The sequence below is a fragment of the Pyxicephalus adspersus genome, chromosome 5 (assembly GCF_032062135.1).
Source record: "Pyxicephalus adspersus chromosome 5, UCB_Pads_2.0, whole genome shotgun sequence".
Lineage (NCBI taxonomy): Eukaryota > Metazoa > Chordata > Amphibia > Anura > Pyxicephalidae > Pyxicephalus > Pyxicephalus adspersus.
Genome location: NC_092862.1, coordinates 36,070,466 through 36,093,156, shown reverse-complemented (window position 1 = coordinate 36,093,156; position 22,691 = coordinate 36,070,466). Strand labels below are relative to the sequence as shown.

The window sequence follows — 22,691 nt, the reverse complement described above, 5'->3', positions numbered from 1 at the left end:
ATGACAGAATGTCAGCAGAGCAGATGAGCAGCAAGGAAAGTGGACAAGACTGAATCATAGACCTAAAGGGACATAGGGATGGAAGCTGGAGAAGGTAATAGAGAGGATTCTCAAGAGCAGACCATGGCCAGAAAGAAGAGATACAAGGGGAGAGGCAGGTAAGCAGATAGTGGATGTCAAGAGGGATAGAAGGGAGTGGAGTGCAAATCTGAGTATTAAAACCAGGGGAGAAGGAGCCTCACAGGAGTAAAATGTAACATTATTATTACACAGAATTTATATAGCGCCAACATATTACACATCGCTGTACATTAAATAGAGGTTGCAAATGACAGACAGATACTGACTGTGACACAGGAGGAGGGGAGCATCCTGCCCCGAAGAGCTCACAATCTATGGGAACTAGGAACGGTTTTATGGAACAAGGCGTTTGTGGCTCTTGTTTCATTTTCTACAGCTAGAGCAAAGTGGATCACATTGTTTTAGATCATCTCTGGAGCTGAAGGAAAATAAACATGTCAGCACTTCTTCTCAGTAACAGCTTAGCCCTTTTGGAACATATTAGATAAACCCCTAATTTTTATGGGACCTAAAATGTACATTTTACATAGTTGAGATCTGTACTTTTGTGACACGTTAGCTGTTAGAATTTTAGTAGTATAAAGAGTTGGGTTTGAAGGCTTATGAAAGTCATTTTCAGATTTTGCTTCCTAGAATATAAAATTTGTAAATACGTAATTACATTTGTGTGTTGTTCCCTAAGCTAAAATGGGAGGACAGTGCTCAGCTACACATCTATTCCCCTGCAAATATTGCCACTAAGTGGTGCTGCCTACTCTGGAACATAAACCATTGCAAGTGTCATCTTCCTCTAGTGCACTCTGTTGAAGCGTAACATCTCTAGTGTCTGCTGCCCAATGTTAGTAAGGTCACCATTAATATTTAATGGCTCTAGTTCGGCAGCAGGCAGCTCGTAAATGTGTTCCTGCTATCTGTTACTGCAGTGACTTCATAGCTGCTCTGTAATTTCACCATTGGTTAATATAGCCACCTGCCCTGACAATTCAGTTATCATTTCCGGACTGGATAATCAATGCTTCCAAACCCAATTTAACGCTTTCCCTGCGAGAACCTTTTTGTGTCCTTGGTGTGCTAAAAAGCACCACAGTTGTAAAGAACAATTGATTGCTTACTGCATATGCTGCCTCTGGTTTACAGACGTTAAGCAGAGTGGAACATATGCTGCTCTTATTCTGCATGGAATATTTTCTACTTTAGAGCTTGTTAAATGATTTTCATGGTAGACATATGTGTGCTTTCTGTATGTGTTGACAATCAGAATTATTTAGACTTTTTGTTTTTCAGTTACCATGTCCATTTTCAAGATTTCTGCAGTAAAATTGTTAAACATAGCTTTGGTTATTATAAAGCTTAAGACATTGTTTTCTGTTAAGGTAACACTAAACAAATGTTTTTATAAGCACCTGAAATAAATTTGTATAATCCCCTTTAACCTCCCTAGTGGTACATTTCTGTCTGGATTTATGTTTAAAAGCGGTACATTTTTTTTCATGAAAATTTATTTTACGGTATAATAGTATGAGTATATTAACGTTTGAAACACAAAATCATGTAAAAATAAAAATTATTATATTATGTTAAAAAATTTAAAAAAAAATATTCTACCCAAACTATTACATTATATTGTAAAATAAATGTTCAGGAAAACAATGTACTGCTTTTTCACATACAAAGCCAATGTATTGCATTAAATACAGTTATTTTGTATAGGAGAATAAATTCAGGTACTGTATTGGATGGGCTGTATGGTAATATTGTGTATGTCTGAAGAGTGAGTGGAGAGATATACAAGCTCCTTGGGCACATGCTCCCATGTTTTAACTGTGTAGCCTGGAGTGCAGCATGTACGTGCCATGGCGTAAAGGATGTGTGATGCCTAAGTGTAAATCCAGCTGCTATTCATTTCTTCTCCTTGTGACATCACCCGCCCACCCCCCCAATGTTTTTTTTTTTGGGTGGGGGTTAAATCTTCTATTATACCTACCGTAGTAGGCGAAAACCTCTTTTGTTCAGGTTAACCCAGAAACGTTATTCACCGATTATGTTGCATTTATCCCTCTTATACCTGCATAGTTGCAATCATTTTGATGTGTGTTGTATCTAAGGCCTGATACTGAAGGGCTAAATGTCAAACAGACCACAGGTCCTCCGAGAGGTAGGGTTCACACCACCTGCTTTCTGTTAGGACTTGTGTATCTTAATACAAAGCTTCAAATATAATAAAATCTGAAGTCAAGCATCCTGTTAATTGTTTAGATTTATTAGGTTTTGTGTTCGGCATATTCAGAATCATGAATACACATGTGTAGACAGCTTGACTTTACTATAGAGGTGAAAGCTGTCTATAGACTCATTTGTGCATGTCTCCCACACATTTGTATTCAAGATGACTTTGTCATAAAGCAAGCGTGTACCAAAGTGAGACCAAACATTCTTATTGTTACTTAATGTTATACTGACAACAGATCACATTAAACAAATACGTGTGCTCCTAGGAGTCTTTATGTACCCTGGTAGAATCTGTATTGACAGAAAAACACTTGGCATGGATAGATATTTCTGGCCAATTGCTGTTTTCACCATCCCCCAAGTTGGTTCACCACCACATCTTGCTGATTGTGAATCTGATTCATCACATGATCAATCTTTCTGCACTCATATTGTGCCATGCATGACTGGCCACCAGAAGGTTCTTTGGCATCTTATGATGACCATTGTAAATGCATTGATTTGATCTGCCCAGTGGCTAAAGGCCCAAGCCAAAAATAAATGTGGTTAATGCATTCCATTTCCTGTATATAGATTTGCATTGTGCCAAAATATAGGTCATCAAACCCTAATTCTGTTTTTGTTTTTTTAACCACAATTTGTGTATGACCTCTTATACTTATCATTTCTATATTCCACAGTATTATTTATCACACTCTAGGACCAATTTGACACCAAACTGGGTCTAGAGTGTGGTGAGAAAATTAGTTTAAATGGATTTTTGAGACAGGAGTTGATATTAAGCAAAGCATGTTTTGCAGAGAACACTTTTACTCACCAATCTTAAGTCAGTATATGTTTTTGACCCTTTTATTGGTTACAACATATTTACTCTCTGCTTTCTTTTTAGGCATTTATTAACACAGCAAAAGAAATTTATGAAAAAATCCAGGAAGGAGTCTTCGACATAAACAATGAGGTAATTTTATTTATTTTGAACCAGATGTTGAATGGATATTATAATATTTTAATACAAGAAATTAGATGATCTCTTTAAGTTTATCAGACAGTTGCTGCACATGAGAGATTGATCCAACATTGTGAGAAGCTAACCTTTACCCGACATGTGAAGGCCATACCTAGAAAGCGTTAGCAATGTACTGTATGTTAAATGAAGAAGTTTAAATTGTTTTCTTTGAAACTTGGAATAGAAATAATTCTAGGAAGTTTATCATATACCTCTAGTGAAATGTCCTGAGGTCATTCAGTTCCTTTCCGTCCTTACACATAGATACAATGACCTGGTCGTAGTCCTAATCTATCTAACCTCTTATACAGCATTTTTGAATGTTCCATTACAGTCCAGAGTCAGAATCAGATCTCTGAATCCATTAATTTTCAGGATTATAAATTCCTTTTTTATTTATTTAGCATTTCCAGTATCACTAATATTAAATAATTGGCCAGAACAGTTCTAGTGAATGCTGGAAAGTTGCTGGCCTTTGCTAGTATTTTTATGAACATGCTCTGTACGTAATGTTACATACATTAAATCTGAAAGATGGCAGCTCTCTTCTCGAAGAGTTTTTGCCTTCTTCTGCATCAACTATGTCTATAAGATTTTTATCTGGGGTATGTTTATTTCCCAAGTAGTTGAACTTGATGGACTTTTATATCTTTTTTTCAACCTATGACTGTAACTATGAGTCACTATAGAGAAGACTAACACATCTAGGCAACTGTTGTTAAACTCACACTATTCTCCATCTTCAAGGCAACATGTCTGAACAGAATATGCAGGTTCTGCTATTTATGTCTTTATTCGTGCTTGACTACTTTGAGAAACAATGACCCAGCACAACTCCTTGCAAATCAAGGGTTTTGACATTATATACAGTTCGCGAGTAACCGAGTAGAGAAGTCAAGATAAGGATGACAGCCCCAGAATGTACACCTTCAAAAATGGCCCTAAAATATTGTGAGGGGTTCCGTTTATTCACAGTTAGAGTAAGAGGAGAATTAGGTTTGTGTAGTGCCATGGGGGTCGTCGTACCCATCAAATAACTTCCTAGTGCTAAGAACAGAGTTCTTATATTCCAAAGTGTCTCCTGCGCAATAGTAGTTATACACAAATGTTTTTGTCCCATTTGTGCAAGTCTTTTATAATGTATTAAGAATCTTGATTAAAAAAAAAAAAAAGAAAATCCTTTATTGTATTTTCTTCATACCTAGACAAGAAATGGGATATTCATGTGTGGTATAAAGGAATGGATGAAAACATAAGCCATTGTGGTACATTTGTGCGCACTATGGTGAATGATCATGTAGCCTTTCATTTCCCACATTTACAGATTAGTTACTTATTATATTTTAGCTGTTTATAGTAGGGCCAGAAGGGGGTGCAGTGGAGGCACCTTGTTCCCGTGTTTCAGAAGTTTGTATGGGTCACGGGGTTGCAGACTTTGGCAGAGCATTGTGGGAAAGTTCCAGCAGCCCTGCAGCTGCTTACACTACATGTGGCCTGTGTGTAAATGGAGGACTAAAATTTCAAGCACTAGCTGTTCCTAAAGCTCAGATACTGCAGGGGTCGCCACCTGGCTCAGCTCTGACTGCCACAGGACTTGTTCCCTTTTGTTTTCTGTTATTTGAAACAAGGCTGACTGCTGGTTTTGGATCATTAACAGTTTGCAGTCTGTCCAAATACATTTCCCCCTAGAAATCACTGTTCCTAGTTAGACCTTGGAAGTTTCTTTGTAAGTCCGTACCTATTTTCTTCCCCCGAATTGTCTGCTTGGTCTGATTTCAGCGTCTGTGCTAATATATTTTATTATATACCTTTTATCCCTTTCAGCCGCTCAAAGTAACCAAATTATTATTATATTGCTTGTTCTGATCAACTGAGGTACCTTTAATTTTAGAATTATTGCCATCGGTCTTTGAAATTTGTCACATTAGACTTTCAGTTGTTGTACTGCTCCACTTGTATTGAGACCAGGAAATAGTTTTTAAACTTCAGTCTTTCTTGAAAATGTTGGACACTCCAATATCTTATTTTTCTATGACGCCAGTGTTTCACAGACACAAGCAAGGTTACACAGAGTTCTGGCTCTTCGGAGTCCTGTTTGCAGTGTCGGCCAGAAGACTATTGTCTCCGCTTTGATACATTTGGACACTGTTAGTGTTGGCTTTTCACCTTAGGAGATTCTGGTGGTGAAATTTCCCCCACCTTGAAGTACTATATATGGTCCTTATTGTAACAGAAAAGTCCAGGATCATACAACATATGCAGTGGTGGCTGGACAAAGCTCAGAGCAACATACATCAGAGTGGGGTGTCTGAAAAATAATCGGATGCCCATGAGTTAGCTCTGTGAAGTATAACTTAACCTAAATACTAGTTTTAGTTGTCATAGATTCTGAATAGTTTCCTGTGTCTGTAACGTGTCATTACTTACCTGGTGGCGTCCTTCCTTCCCCTTGTCTTTGGGTGTGTGCTGCTTTCTTGTGTGTCTTTTGGGCATGGTTTTCTTTCTCTTTCAGGTGTTTCCATTTGGTTCCACTCTGAGTTGATATCAATCTTTAATTTTTAGTGTACCCTTTTTTTTTCTTGTATGTGCATTGTTTTAATGTTAGTTTTTTTGTTTTGTTTTTGCATTCTTGTTTTCTCATAGCCTCTTTCTTATTTCTCCTTCACAGCTGTTCAGCTCTTCTTTTCTGTAAACAGTCATGTCGTAGATTTTGTCAGTGTGTAAGGGTGCTGTTTTGTATTTGTACTACTCCAGGCAATTCACTCCTTTGTCTATGTGCACCTCAATGCCCTCTTTAGATGAGGCCTGGTAATCCCTGAGGCCTTGTGTTGCTCCACTTGTCCACTCTCCCTCAGCATCCTGCGCCGTCACCACCACACCCCTCCAGTCTTTGTACTCCTCATAGCTCTCCCTCCCTGTCTTTCAGCTATTATCTCATGCTCTTTGTCTTTCTGAGTGAGAGGGGATATGACACACGGGGGAGGGGAGATCATGTATTATTCTAAGCCAGTAACGCGAATATAAAAAGCTGTAGGAAAGTTGGGCAGGTCGTGGTTCATTTGTTGTAGAAGTTCCTTGTTCTTGTGCAGCTTAATACAGCACCTGACTGCTTCACTGTGCCTTTATGGAGCTCTGATTGCAATCTGCTGTAAGAGCCAGCCGTCTGTGCTACTTTACTGGCCTCGCGCCAAGTCTGGCTCTTAGAGTCCTCAACAACTTGCTACCAGCCAAGAGGGGGCAAAACCAATGAGCCATAGGGCATGCTTTTTATTAAAACAGAGTTGCAGAAAGCCCAGAAACCACATCAGCTGCTGTCGATAGCGACTCTTTGCCAGAAACCCCAAGGCTACTACAGTTGCAGAACAACTGCCAAGCACTATAAATCTGAGATTTAGTGTGACGCAAAGTTTCCTTAAGAGCTTAATTTCTGAAAGCTACTGTATTACTTCCCTCCTCCCTCCTAAAGTGCTGTGTTCTTAGGTGAAACCCACTTGAGGGAGCCAATGTTAAGATAGAAGTGTGATCTTGATGAATGAAAGGAGCTGCTCTGTGTGTGGGTTGCTGGCGAGCTGCCATGTCTTTGGGGATCATAGAAATTATTGATGACACTGAACACTTGTATGCATCTCCACAGCTGATTCAACATGGAAAATGCAGGCTGGAGAGGGGAAGTTTTTCTATTGGTTTACATTCCACAGAGTTTGATATCACCATTTGGGAGGGTGGTTTTCAGGCATTTGCTTCTGCCGTAGCTTGACATGAGTATGAAGGCGCTTTTTATCCAGTGTAGTATATTGGTTAATTAATTCTTAAACAATGCCCTTGTTTATTTTTACTGGCACACATCCAAAGCCTGAGAGGGAAAGAAATGGCAAAGAGCACAAAAGCCTGTATATAATAAAATAAACAATTCTGTATTGTGTACTCCTGCACCGTGAATTGCTTGAAGACTAGGTTTTATCATACACCATACAATGTTAGGCTTATGTTATGAAAGTCCCAGGCAACTGAAATGTTCCTGGTAATTTCAGTATCCAGACTCAAATTCTCCCAGTGCAGAAAATTGAAAGGAGCAATCTGGGTACTACAGGACACGGATTGTCCGAGGCAGTGCGGCCAGCTGTATAATAATCGTTCTGTTTTGAGAGAAAGATAAATATTTTAGTATAGACTCCACCCTGTAGCTCCAGTAACCCTAGTGTACATTTTACACTAATTCCCTATTTATTTACAGTGTAAAGAAGAGTAGAGAAGTCACAAAATGTTGTGTGCTGTAATACACAAGTCGTCTTTGTTACACACATAGAAAGCAGGGACATGTGAATCAAGTTCTGTGAGCACACTGCAGGGTCACTAAATCTCCAAATGACCCTACACATGTATATAAGTGGGAAAGGGGGTAGGTTGAGGCCAGGACACCAAATACATTTCAGATGATTTCCAATAGAGAAATTAAATCCATGCATCTGCCTGGTTGTTGCAACTTTGTTTGCCTTACGCTTTGATGCATAAGACAACTAGTTAAAACAGAACAACAAGCTTAATGCCCCTCTTCCCAGCAGCACATACACACTTTTTTTCTTTTCTGTTACATTCATCCTCTGGGAATGAAGCATGAAGTTCTGTGAAAGCCCCAGGTCACTTCAGTCAAAGATTCCTTAAGGCTTAGACCTGTGTAACCCCAACCCACTGGGCCAGTCACCAAAAATCAATGCATTACATGAGAAAGAGTATGTTTCTTTACACCCAGAGGAGGTACTGGGCATGCACTCTTTGGCTGAATAGAACAGTAAATATGTGTTGCCGATAGTCATGGTGCATGGCATCTTGCTGCATGCAATGAAACTGTTACTATCACCGCTTACTAAAGATGCATTCTTTATAATAACAGAAAATCATATACAGAAGTAGGATAACCAACTAGGTCATAATTACCATTCACTGGCGGAATTGGTATTGTATTGCAAGCATCCTGGGTATTAGGATAAGAATAAAAGAGGAAGCATAAAAGGGCACAGGACTGTGTAACAGGTTTTCCTTAATATTTCACTGTAGCTGAATACAAGTTGCCCAATGTGCAAGGTATGAGTTTTTTCCCTGGCAATCAGACCAACTATTTAGTTTCTGGTGTTAATGAATAATTATCCGTTTATGTTAAAAAATTGTCATCATAGTACAGACTTTCTCACTGCTATCTCTTGTTTTAGGCAAACGGCATTAAAATCGGACCACAACATTCAACGCCTGGATCACCTGGATCTCATATGGGAGGACAACAAGCTGGAGGCGGGTGCTGTTGAGCCTCATCATTCCATGTGAAGAGCCGGAAGTGGCTGTTTCCTTGTCCATAGGCTATTGTACTTTTACCTTCTCTCCTCCTCCAGTTTCAATGTTCACTTTAAAAAAAAAAAAAAAAAAAAGATTTTTGAAATTGTATTCATACTGTATCATTTGCTTTTGATTTAAAGGTTTAATTGTGGTTGTTAAATGTTGTCTTGTTCCCCTCTAAGTAAAAAAAAAAAAGATGAAAAAAAAATGAATTGACACTAAGACGTTTTCATAGTATTTTAAATGGTTTGTGTAGGTAGGATTCACGGATCTGTGGTGACCTGTGCAAAGAGACATACAATGAAACAATAAAACCATTGATTATACCTATTTTCTGTCTACCAATAACTGGAAACATGAAGGAGATTGATGTGCTATGGGTAATTTGAAGTGAATTTAGATGAAAATGTTTTGTAAAACACAGGCTGGAACAGATCACAGTGAATATCCTCATCTTAGATCAGGTGGTATTGGCAGATGACATAAGCTCAGCTGCTTGACCACTGAATTGCTAATTTATTTACAAGTGAGAGCAATCTGCAGAGCTCAGCATTCTCATTTAGCCTTCATTTGACCACACAAAGGTTTGCAGTTCCTCCATTTTAGATTGCAGTTATCTATACTAGAGGAATTATGAGGCTGATGTAAGATTAGCAATGTCAGAACCTCTGAGGTTCAGAAACCACTTCATCTATTGGGCATCGCTCCTTCGCTAGCCCAGGATTCCACAGTACTGTACTCACTAGCAGGGGAGAACAATGCAGAAAAAAGATCTCACTGGGTTATCCAGCAAGGGAGCGATGGTGCCATGAAATAAGGTAAATGGTCACTGGTTTGTGTGACTTGGGCCTTACATTGTAAAGAAAAATGAAATAATATAATGTATTTAGCTTGTTTGCCATTGCCTTTTGGGGAGATAAGTATATCACCATAAAACATTGCACATTTGAAGTCATTTCCTTTCCACATGCTTGTCATGTCATGTTTTCATGATAAAACTACAGATGTGAAATTCTCTCTCCTGGTCAGATACAGCAGTCGGTGAATGTCTGCTGGGATAACACATAGACATACTGTTTTTGATCAGTCTGAGTAATTTGATAAACTGCCATTGATGGAGGAGGATAGTAAGGCACAGTTCCTGTGCCAGTATTATTCTACTAGAAGCACAGCATTGATATAATCTGACTGCCCCTGTGTAGATAAACCCGATGAAGACAAAGGTTTTCCAATATACTACCGTACACATTGACAAGTTTACTTATCAGAGTGTATATATGTATATACATTTATGTGTGTGTATGTATATATCATTGTAATTGTTAATCTTTGATTTAAAAGATGGCCCATTTCAGATTTTTCACCTTGTAGATATGTGCAATGTTTCAGCTGCCAGCAGTGAATTACATATGTGCGGGGCCATAAATAAATTTCTTATAGCTATAGTATGACAAAGATTCATTGTCTGGCATTGAGGTTAATTTGGAAAAGGAATATCTAGCAGAGCTTCACCCAAAACTAGTTGTTTGTGGAAGCCATGGGAGTCGTGAGGCTGAGCTGTAACAGATTTCCTCCTTTATTGCATTGGAGAATGCAGAACACACCAGAAGCAGCTCATTGGGGTTTATAGCTCACCCCACACAGAGTATTCGTTTTGCATAGACTATAACTGAAAGGAGCAGTGGTAAAAAATGAAATAGAAACTGTATTTTCAAATATTGGTAGATAGGAAATTGTGTATAATCAGTGTTAATGTACCATATTTACTCATGTACAGTGTGTATATGATGCTACAATATGTATGGAACATTGGATGGAGAAAAGACGGTTTCATGTTAGAACTAAATACTGGAGGCGATAACCATAAACCTGCTCTGGTCCTGCTTTTATCTTGATATGAACTGACCTAGTGAGAACATTGGTTTTCATTTTAATACAGACTTATGTTGCTTTTATTGCACTGTTTTCAGTTTTGCACATCATATTGTGACCGTTTAGTGGCTTTTGTTCACAGTGTAAACTTTTAGAATTTTGTTGGGATATTAAACTGATTTTTGTTACAGGCCTGAAAAGGACTTTGTGGTTTTGCAAATGCATCATATAGAAACTGTGGACGTTAACTGTTAGTCACTTTTACAACTAGAACATGTTTTGCAGGAACAGCAGTCACCTGCCTGCTTCTCCCCCGGTGCCCCTGATTACATGGAGTGCTCCTTAGGCCCTTTGCACACAGGTAATTTCATGTGTCCCTGGTGCCTGGACTCTCAGTCGACACATTAGAGTGTTCATAAAGCCTGTTTTTACCTTGTACTGCATCGGGTGATATTACATTATACAAGATACCATACATACAGAGATCCATAGAGATAAACACACCGTATGTAAACATGTGTGTTTATTATAAGTTGTGGCACAGAAAACAGTTGTCTGCAGAAAAATAACCTTTGTGTAATGCCCTAATTGTTTCACACTGACCTGTCCTTTTTGGAGTATTGTGGCAAGTTCATACATCAGGTTTTCTGTGCACAATGACCTGAGAGCACAGAAGAGAATACAAACAGGTGAGTACCAAGGGTTTAGTTCCACTTTAGTGATTTAAGCAGTCCTTTAAGTTGTTGTCACCATTTAGAATTGGGTTAAAAATTTGGGGCAATAATTTAAAGATCAGACCTAACTAAACTGCTTTCAAAGGATATTTGTTAGTTTGATTCCTCACCAAATTGTAACAGCTCATTCTGTTTCACGCTGAACCAGAGCAACACTTAGCCACGCTCATCAGAAATTAAGAAAACAGCCCAAACTTCAGCTAAAGCCTGGTGCCCGATGTGTAAGAATATGTAAGGGTGGTATCTGTCCCAGGTACCAGAATTTTACAATAGAAAAACTTAGGCTGGTCAAGTTTCTCATTTTGAAATTACCACTATTCATAATATTTGCTTTGTATATGTTGTTATAGCCTTTTTCTGTAAAATGCAGAGCTACTGGAAGTTACAGAAAAATGCCATGAGTACAAAACAATCAAATAATATAGCATCGGGACTACTAAAGCAATCAGACCAGGAACATTGTTATTAACAAACTCCATTTTTCTTCACAGATTCCTTTGTGTCTGTCAGGTTATGTGGTTATATTTATCCCTATTTCTAAATGTGTTCCCATCATAGGCAACACGACACGTGGGTCATGTGCCATTGTTGCTTTCCAGCGTTTAGGGCTAGATTTAGCCTGAATGACAATATGTTTACAGGCTTTTTGTTCACTTGAAGTAGGAATTATTTTCCAATACCGAATCAGGAATGCAGATCGCAACGGCAGCAGGTCATATTCAACTGTCAATATATTCTGAATGATCTCTAGTGTCCGACTGATGCCATTGACACAAGCCCCTAAATAGTCAAGCATTAACTCAAGCTCTTAAAAAAATTTCAGAGGACTGATGATGTGCAAAGCCCACTACTTGATAGCAAGAGGAAAGAGTTCAGGTATTTGTAAGGATAAAAACAAAATCGTTTTTTTTTTATATGGGTTACCAGATTGTAATTTGCCTTATTAGAAATGACCTATGTGAATGTTCTTCACAAGGTGTGTGCGCATTCCAGTAGTGTTTGGAGCTCCTATTACTGTGGGTATTGAAGTGTATTTAGCAGAACATATTTTGCCTTCTCCATTACTATAAGCATTTCTGCAATGAATACACTACAGCAATGAAGAAAAGTTGGCTACAGGTGAACTTTAAAGTGAAAATGTAATAAAACTGAATGAAAATAAGACTGAAGCGCCAGCCTCTAAAATACTGGCAGCATTCTTTATTGGTTGTTCTGAGGGGAAGAGCAGGAGAGGTGTTCAGATATTACTAGTAATTGCAAGGCTCTGTGGCTTTATTGTTTAGTTTTTTTTTTAACCATATACTTATATAAACTATATATTTGTGACAAGTTATCTTGTATTTCTGATTCATTTCTGTGTGAAAGAATATACTTTAGGAATAAAATATATAGACTTGACATTGATGGCCAGTTGCCTGGCTTTTACGCTGATACTTTGTCATGTTTTAGTATTTTGAGTCGGTGGCAGAAGGAAGTCTGACCTTGATTTTGTTGGATCCCTGTTCTAGGTCTGTAACTACAAAGTATTGAAGCCATACAGCCAGGAGGTTTACTTTAACAAACATGAAGGACCAGGCCAGAGATAACAAATGTAGCAAAAAATTTAGTATGTTCTTTATTTGTAATGCTTTTGCTGACTCAGGAGTGCTGTAAGTTTTTTCGAAAAAATGTTGCCCCTACATACAACATACATTTTCATTGTAAACCATCATTATTTGTAAGAAATCATATATTCATTTGCACTTGCTTTGATCCCTGCTCGTGTATGGGATCTATATGGTGCCAGTTCCCAGTTCTTGCCATAAAAGGCTTTCCGACTCATATCTCGTATCATATAGAATGCAGGTTTATTGTAACTAAAACTCCAGATTGCACTTTCACCTATAGTTTACCATTCTTATATCTACACATTGTCTTGGTTTAACTACTATGGAAATAATTTCATCCTACCACCCAGGTAGTGGTGAGCTATTGGGAACCAGATGTATTTCTATAGAAAGCGGTTTAATGCTGGTACAGTGTGAACAGAATGGGCCACTTCCCTTCTTACCAATCTCCTTGGGTCCCTAACTTACATATAAAACTGCCCTTATCAGGCATCTAAGGCTTGCAAATTACTATGCATGAAGGTTCACATTTTATAGATTCCAGGAGCTGGATTACAACAGCCTTGAACATGCGTTTAGAAAATCTTTCCCTTTAACATTGATCTCAATGTAACGCATGTTTTGTTGGAACTGAAAACATACAAATGTTACCTAAGATAGGTAAGAAGTGAAATCATGTACATTAAGGCCTTCCACATTTACTTTTTCATAATAATAGTGTATAAGGTGGCCAGCAAGCTTTTACAAAACATTTGCAAAGCTTTTTGCCATTTTAAATCTGTTTTATTGAATCCGTTTAGCAACCTTTAATTAACTTACCAGGATTTTTTAATTAAAAAAAGTTTACCCTACTTTGCAATCCTTTTAGATCTGCTACCTAGTGTCCGCTTGGCTCTTTCCAGTGAAATGTAACTTTCTCATGAAATGTTTTTCTTTTCTGTAATCTGTGGAGTACTCATAATCAAACCATTGCCTAAATGTTTACAATAAATGTAAAACATTAATTGGTGGACAAATTGTATTTCCATTAGATCCAAAGGGTACACGCAACTATTTTGTGGTTGGGGCCATCATTCTGCCCAACAATTGACATGTCACATCTAAACCTGTGTAGTGTCAGAACTAAGTCCTGTATAGCCCTGAACTTGGTCTGTCTTGGTCCTGTGGTTTCTGACACAATATGAGCTGACAGTTAAACTTCTTTTTATCGGTGGTGGCAGAAGGTACAAAAATGGTGGTTTCAGCCATTATGCTGGCTTGTTCCTTACCAATAGAGACACCTTCATGAGTAAATATGTGTCCCTTTTTAAATAACTATTTAAAAGAGTCTCTTCTTTACCAAATAAAAAAAAAAGAAAAAAAGCTAAATTCTAAACAATGCTGTATTTATCTTTAATGTTTTGTATATATGCTATGACGTGCCTTGGTATATACACCAAGCTAAAGTTGTTGGGAATTACCATTCATCCTATGCTAGCTAGAGCTCATCAAGAGCATTGTTTTAGTCTCCGACATTTTCCATTGGACCTTTCTGTTGGCATGTTCATCCCAGCCCTTCTTTAATGTACAGTATGTTGGTTTAACATACTCCTTCTGGTTCCCCTTTTCCGTTCCAATGGTTTGGGATACCTATGCCAGTTTGAGGACAGGTTAAGTCACTTCAAACAAGTCATTGCTATTCATCTGTTCAAGCATGATTGCTGCAAGCTTTTCATATAGAAAACTATATCTATTTTATTTTTGTTTGTGTTCAGCACAATGAGTTTTTCATCTAAATCTTTGTTCAGGTGGACTTTGCATTGTGTCAGAATGATGTCATAAATGTAAAACAAAAACTAAATAAAATTACTTTTTCTTAATATTGTAAACTATATCTCTAGCAGCTGTGACATTTTGTTCCAAATTATATTTGCATCAAGACTGGATCAGTTTTGGTGGTTTTGTGCACATGGGTTTTAGTAGCTAGCTACTAATAAGGTATAATAAATATTATTAAATGTTTCAAATTGGTACCGATATGCATTGTGTGTAATATATCGCTGAACCCCTGATGGAAAAAACATAAATGAGCGCAGCTCTATAATCAATAACACATTTATATTTGTATATGTAAGCAGCAGTGTTTCTCAATCAGGGTTGCACCAGAACATGCTGGGGATTCCTTAAACAATGAGCAGTTTGTGCTTCTCAGATCAAATTAAGTGACACAAATTGTGTTTTTGGATATCTGTATTGGCGATACACTTCTCACTGGCCAGCAATATGAGGCATTCTTTCCACTGACTGCCAGGCCAACATACTGTAAGCTGTGGATATAGTGATTATAGATGGGGTTTCTTAAGACCAGAACGATACTTTTAAGGTCCCTCCATGTTAGAAAGGTCGAGAAAGTTTGGTAAGCAGTGTAAGTACCTGAATGGGATTTGGTGTACAGCCGAGCTCAGTGTGAGAGAACTTGCAGAGCTGTGTAACTCCCAGGACTTGATAGACTGAAATCCAGATCCTTTTGTGGTTAATGTCTCCCTTTTATGTATGTAATCTGTATTTTTAATGGTTTACATCTTTAATGTGTAGCCAAGAACAAAGGTTTAATATATTGCTACTTACCAATTCTCGTATGTGGTGACTGTATTTGTTTGTTTTTTTATCTCCAGCATTTTTTATTCAATTTTTACTTGGTCTTACCTACCTCCTAATCTGGGATAACAACACTTACTTATTGCACTGTATGTATGAACAATGTTGCCTTCCTAGGACCTCTACACCTCTCCTCTTGCTAGATACAATGCAAAGACTCCAGGAGGCACCACCAAGACTGAAGAACGTTGGACATCAAGGGAGATTATTTTTAATAAAATCTGCTGTCAGATAGCATTCATTCCCAATTGCGGCCTGGGTCAAAGAAGACAATGGTGGCGAGTTTAGTTAAAAGGCAGTCATGTGATTGGTGAGGTCTATGGATCTGCGGTAAGAGCCAAAAATGTTTGCACTGAAGCTATATGCATGTAACTATAATTCACACATCTTTTTTTAACTTGCTATATGTAAATATATATACATTAATGTATACATACATTATGGAGTATGCATTTGCATTGTGGTTCACTGTGTACATTGTAATCCTTGGGGTTTTACAACACAGTCTGTTGCTGTAAAAGCTATTGATGAAATGCAGGAATAGAGGTTACTTGCTTTGAAAACTGTATGTTAAAACAATTAACAGATCCAGTGATATAGGCAGTTACATTTATATGCAAATCTTGACTTTTCCTGTGAAATTGGGATCCACCATTCTCTCCCTGCCATTGTTCAGTTTTGTAAATTCACACTTTAAACAATTCACTTGGGCATTCAGGAAAACCATACACAAACCTTCTGTTTCAAGTGTTTGGTGAAGCCTTTATATGAATGGAATATCACATAGGATCGGGGACGGTCATCAATCCTCCATCCTGGGCTCGCTGCTTGCTGTACAGCAGCACATACAGGGTCTTCCCACTATATATATAGCAGGGAGATGTTGAATGCAAGTGGCAGTGGGTGTGTGGCAATAGAATGCAAAGAGCTCCAGCACTTAGGAATAGATTTTAGACACTGGGGCAAAGTGATGATCTGGCCATGACATCACTTGGCCAGTACAGAAGCAGCATAGGAAATAAATTGTAGGAATGTAAGCCCTGAACACCAATGCTGGAGAGGTGTGTAAATATAATTGACACTAATGATGAGAAATGATGACAAACCCCTATTGATACCAACCATGAACACTATTATATCAACGATGGGGTACCAGGCCTATCAGTGGGAATGTGTGTACTCCCGCTGATGTCATCCACTGCTACTGGCCACAGCACGCCAACAGTCTGATAGTTAAATTGGTTCTTTATTTAAAAAGTTTTAGGATGGCAGGGTTTGAAAGCAACTTTCTGTTTTACAGCTGTAGTGATTGTCATTAAAAGTAGGTACACACATTCCCACATTGCTTGTGTTCAGATAGAACCTCAAACTGCTTCTTACCCAGTTTAAAATTTCAGTAATCTAGGATCTGTCACAAAAGACTATTTAGCTACATATTGAAAATCTGAAGGGTAATAACTATTATAACCAGGATGCCTCTGCTTCATGGTTCTTTATATAGCCCCTCCACTAACAGTACAGCCCTACTAATCCCAATTCTTGAGCATAGTTCCAGGGCCAACACCACTTGACAGTACCAACTGTAGGAAACCAATGATCTTTGTAGAAGCCAGCAAAGGTGGTATTTTGATTAATGTATGGGAGACTATCTTCCCACCGGCAACCAATGCAAATAGCATATTCCCCACTGACTGATTATAGCAGGGATTCCCTGACACCTGAAAAAATTTTTTGGGCTCCTCAGGGTTACAAAAAAGGTTTAGAAAGGCTGCTTGTTTGATGCTGATTGAAACAAAAATAAATCAGCTCTTACCCCCAAAGCTTTTGCCATCTCTTTGTTTTTATATCCCATTCTATTTATATTCTATATGTAAATGTCTGCTTATACATTATACTTTACTGTTTATATAAGGACATTTCCGTCTTCATATGTTCTGTATACCGCTGTCCTATACCGGTACTGTATTACACTGTACTGATTAGGTTGCCAATAAAACAAACAATTTGGGGGAAAAATTAAATCTCATCCATTAGGACTGTTCTCAGTAATCTGTACATGAAGAATATTCATGTATGGCATGTATACAAATAACATTTTGCTGAAGAGACTCCATCATCTACTTGTTACCTAGCCATCACCGCTATGTAATTCTTTTGTAATGCCCCAGCTAATGCTACTTATTTCATCCACTTTACGTTATCTTCACCCCATACTTCATTTAACGGGCAGAAAAACACAACAAAGGCTAAGCCAGAACAAACCTCAAAAAAATAATTTGCCATAACTGATTTTTGATGACCCTAGTTTCTCATTGGAGGTAAATGCATTATAAATGACATTCTATTGTTTAAAATTGGTAGAACCTTATCTGCTAGACCTACATTAGAATGAGTGCAAAGCAGGGCTCAATCACTATGCCACACACAAAAGGCCTGATTTATCTCCAAGAATAGAGAAGATAAACTATCATGAGATGATCTTTGTGATTCATCAAACCTGGAAAAGATTTCTTAAAATCATGATATTAGTTGGCATGTTTTCAGTCCTGGACCAGATCCATTCCAGGTTGCTGGATTACCCAGGGTAACCCATGATAGTTTCTTCTCTGGTCCAGAGAGTTTTAATAAATCAGGTCCAATGCCTTGCATATAAAAGGAGCAACTATGGCTGTCCCATATTGTCCTTCTGAATTGAAGTTTACCAGGGTGTATCCAGTGATGCTATGGGGGTCAGGAGTACCAACAGCAATCCAGGTAATCCCTTGCTTTTTTGCAGGTACATATTTTTTGTTTGTGTATTGTCCACTTAAATTATCACATTATTTTTTTCAAGTAAAAGATTTGCCAGCTGGTTAAATCTAAAATGAACATTTATTAAATAATCCACACTCCTAAAATTAGCCAAAAAGAAACAAATCAGTTGTGCTATTTAATGGAAACAAGGTATGCCATAATAGAGACCACTCAGATAAAATTAAATACCAGCCTAGCATGCTTGAGTTAATCACTAGAACTAACAGATTATAAATATCGGATGTCCTAGGAGCTAATTATTAAATGTAACGATCTGTAATCAGTGGATCTTTCATGCCAGGATGGCGCACTGCTGTTCCTCTTTAATATTAATAGGGAAAATGGCTATTTATCTTAAAGTCAACAGTCACGCTAATGGCACGTATAAAAAAAAAATTGTCATTTAGAGTCTAATTAGGACGGCTCTTTTAGTGCGTATTGTGCTGTCAGTCGATGCCGTTCTTAGAAGCTGTCTTATATGGGATCATCTATCATGGAAACAAATCTTTAAATTAAGGAGCTAATGTGGCACAGAGAATGTCAATGCTGCTCAGTTCTGTTGACAGCTGGTCATTTCTGACCTAAACAAATACACATGCAGCTCGTTCTCTTTGTGCTAGTTGCAAAACCATCCATTTAGTTCATCATTAAAAAGAAATTATAGTCATTTTATTGTTTTTGCTGTAAAAAAATAGCAAAAGTGTGCCAATTTGGACTGGCACAGGGATTAGCATGATGAATGCAAAGTGAGGGACAATAGGGCATGTAGGAGCAATAAGGAATAATAAATGTACAGCGCAGTGTTTATAGTACAATGGAGTAGTATGATGTGGTAAAGGAAAGAGGACAAGGGCAGCAACTAATGGTGGGTGGAACAGGGGTGGCAGATGTTACAGTAGAAGATACTGATGGATTGGTGGACAGAGAATGCAGCTGAAGATAATGCTAGTGGAAAGGATGGGGAAGCTCTAAAACACAGTTGGGACCAATGGTTCAACGAGGGGGACAGAGAACACAGCAGCAGTAGATTATAATACGAAGAACAGAGGACTCTGTAGGAGCCAATGATAAAAATGGGAGCAGAGGGCACAGTGGGAATCAATAAGAAGGGATACAAAGAACATTGTGGGAGTCTGTGGTGGAAAGAGGGAGAGATAATGCAGTGGAAGTTGAAGGTGAAAAAGAGGTCAGAAGACACAGTAATACCTGAGAGTGTTAAGGGGAACACTGTGGGAGCCAACAGTGGGAAAAGAGACAGAGGACACAGAGGGAGAAGATGGTGGAAAGGAGAACACATGCATTGGGAGCTGATGATGGGGTTGAGGGGCACAACATAGCAAGACACAAAGGGAAGAAACCAAGAGCTAATGATGAGGGTCTAAAAAGAAAACAGAATTGTAGCAAAGAATGGGGACCTAGTAAAAAAGAAGCCGGTAGCTCAGAGGTTAGCACTCTGGCCTTTGCAGGTCCCAGGTCCGAATCTTAGCCAGGACAGTTTGCAGGTTCTCCCCGTGTCTGTGTGGGTTTCCTCCCACATCCCAAAAACATGCAGTGAGGTTAATTGGCTTCCCCAGAAATTGACCATAGACTGTGTAATGACATATGACTATGGTAGGGACATTAGATTGTGAGCCCCTTTGAGGGACAGCTAACGACTGTGGACTTTGTAAAGCTCTGTGTAATATGTCAATTATGTATAAATACTGGATATTATTAATAAAGCAGTGGGTGAAGCACTACTGATTGAGAAGTACAATGGAAACAATGGAAATATTTATATGATTGCTTATAAGAAACCAGTATTTGTGATTGTGCCACCACTGAGTTTTGAATGCAATGACGTTCTACATTGTTCACTTTCAGACTATATTTAGTTTATCTCTGCAAGTCATCAGTGATCAGTAAATTGAGATATATAGTCAGCTGAAGTATTAGTTCCCATCCCCCTTCTACCTATTTCTGCCTCTCAAGCCTCCCCATAGCTCACTCTAAAGATGGCCTACCTCACCGACTAATAGTTAGGCCTGTGAGATAGAAGAACCAAGCTATCACTTTATAGGATCAGTGAATGTGACTTCAGCTTCCTACACTGTTGTTTTGATGTGCGGTTTTTACAGAAGGTAAACTCTACATATGATTTTTTTATCATATGCTCAATGCAGACTAACTGCACTCATAATGTACTTACCCTTGGGCTATGTTCCTATGAATGTGCCCCATTCACTCACATTTAACTGCCAGGAGCAATAACCATGTTGCAACTGCTGTATTGGTGTTTCCTGCATACACATTAAAAATAATACAGGAACGGTTTGTGTTTGCTGTGCACAGGAAATGGAAAAGTAGAGGATATCCAAACACATCAATTGTTGTCCAAAATGCTTTCAAAATTCTGGAAAGAGTTCCCTATGACTGACCTAAGACGCTGCGTAACATTTTTAACCACTGTAACTCCTTTCAATGTGAATCACATGGAGGAAAGCCAGTAATTTCATGTTTACAAAGCAGTGGATTTGCTATGGTCCCACTTACTTTGACCACTTGACTGACCTTTGACACAGCAGCAGATCATATGTGCTATCAGTGCACCTAACCTTTTTATTCCTCATCGGTAATACCAGCATGGTGTAAAAAACATTGTGTGCAGTAACTATTAGAATGGTTCCAAATAACCTGTTTCTTGATTGATGGGGGGCTCCTCTTTAATTGTACTGTTCGGTCTAGCCAGTGGAACATATTGTCACAGACCTCGCGTGAAACTGTATTCTGTTCATTTTACAAGCACTATGTTAAGTGGCATGAACACAGCAGTGATTGAGAAGTGAGGTGTGAACCGCATCATTCTCATGGAAACTTAACTGTAGGAGGCATGGAAACCCTATACATCTGTTTTCTGCTGACTGGAACCCGGCTGTCAGTGTGATAACAGCTGTAATCAAACCAAGAGGTGCCTGTGGAATTCCAGACTTCATGCCCAATTTCCATTGCAAAGGTAAAATTATTCAATGGTAATTTAGTCTAAATTGTGTTTATGACAGTTTGTGGCAGCATGCAGCTTTGCAGAGCACAACACAAATAGGCTGAGTGATGGCACAAATACTCCCTGACAGGGCTTTGGGAAGAGTGAGATGTAAAAATGCAAGCATTAGTGTTATCGGCTTTTAGCAACGGAATAAATCACATTTTTCTACCTATTGCTGCCACACCTGGGAGAGAATTCCTCTGCATAAATATATTCTAAAATATTCTTTGTCTGAATGTATTCATTGTATCCCCATCTCTAACAGCAGGCATAATACTTTCCTTCATGCCTGCACTAGAAGATTGATGCAGAAGAATGTCATATTTATCCATCAGAGCGAGTAGGAAGCTGCGGTACCCAGTTGTCATTTGGCACCAAGGGCAGAAAGTGTAATCTCTCCACATTAACCAGCACTTCTCTCCCTGGCTGCAGATACCTCCTGCTGATTGGCCCACTGGGTTCACAAAAGGTAAAAGAGCTTAGAAAAACATTGCGTGGCAGGTACAGCAATACAGAAGGGCCTGCTGCCCCTCAATCTACTAAAGGTTAGGGAGGAAACATTTGTTCCTTTCCCTTTAAAGGTAGGCTATAATGATTTTGGGTCAATTGTATTTTGTTTTTATGTTCATAGGTTCCTAAACTATTGCTTTATATCTGTTTTAATTATCTGATATCTGTTATATATATATATATATATATATATATATATATATATATCTCAAGGAATCCAAGGAGCATTATTGGTTATCTAAAGTGCCCTTTTGTTTGAAACATCCAACTTAAGCTGCATACACACCTGCAATTTTTCTCGTTGGAAAGGATCTTTCACGATCCTTTCCAACGAGAAAAGACTGCAGGATGCATGAACGATGCTGTACATACAGCACCGTTCATGCTCTATGGAGAGGGGAGGGGGAGAGCGACGGAGCGGCACCCTGCTGCGCGCTCTCCCCTTCCTTTTCATTAGGATCGGTCGTCGTCCATCGTCCATGGATCCGCCAGGACGGTCGTCGGACGATGGACGACGACCGACTGTACACACGGCAGATTTTCGCCCGATAATTGGCCGATACCGATTATCGGGCGAGAAAAATTTGCTGTGTGTACGCAGCTTAAGCCATCTAGTAGCAGATTAGTCACAAGGCTTTTTTTGACCCTAGCTGAGAATCATACAATGCTGACCATAATAGATAAAGAAAAAATGTATATGAAACCATTATACATTAAAAAAGATACAAGTCTGATATTTTATGTTTTATTTAGGTGTAGATGCTATAGCCTCTCTAATCTGCCTTTCATTAAATTTTGCATAGTTACTTGTGGTACATGACAACGGTCCATGAACATCCTAAAAAATTGTATAGGGTATCACATGTACAGTA

At 38.5% G+C, this 22,691-nt stretch overlaps 1 protein-coding gene across 1 annotated transcript in view; it reads left to right on the top strand.

Moving 5' to 3' along the window:
* The window catches only part of RAB2A (RAB2A, member RAS oncogene family), a 50,779-nt gene extending 36,051 nt beyond the window's left edge, over window positions 1-14,728 (top strand). The window contains exons 7-8 of the mRNA XM_072411147.1: window positions 3,200-3,268; window positions 8,524-14,728. Of these exons, the coding sequence (XP_072267248.1) occupies window positions 3,200-3,268; window positions 8,524-8,616 (162 nt within the window). The 3' untranslated portion in view covers window positions 8,617-14,728. The remainder of the gene's footprint in view (window positions 1-3,199; window positions 3,269-8,523) is intronic.
* The last annotated feature ends 7,963 nt before the right edge of the window (window positions 14,729-22,691 follow it).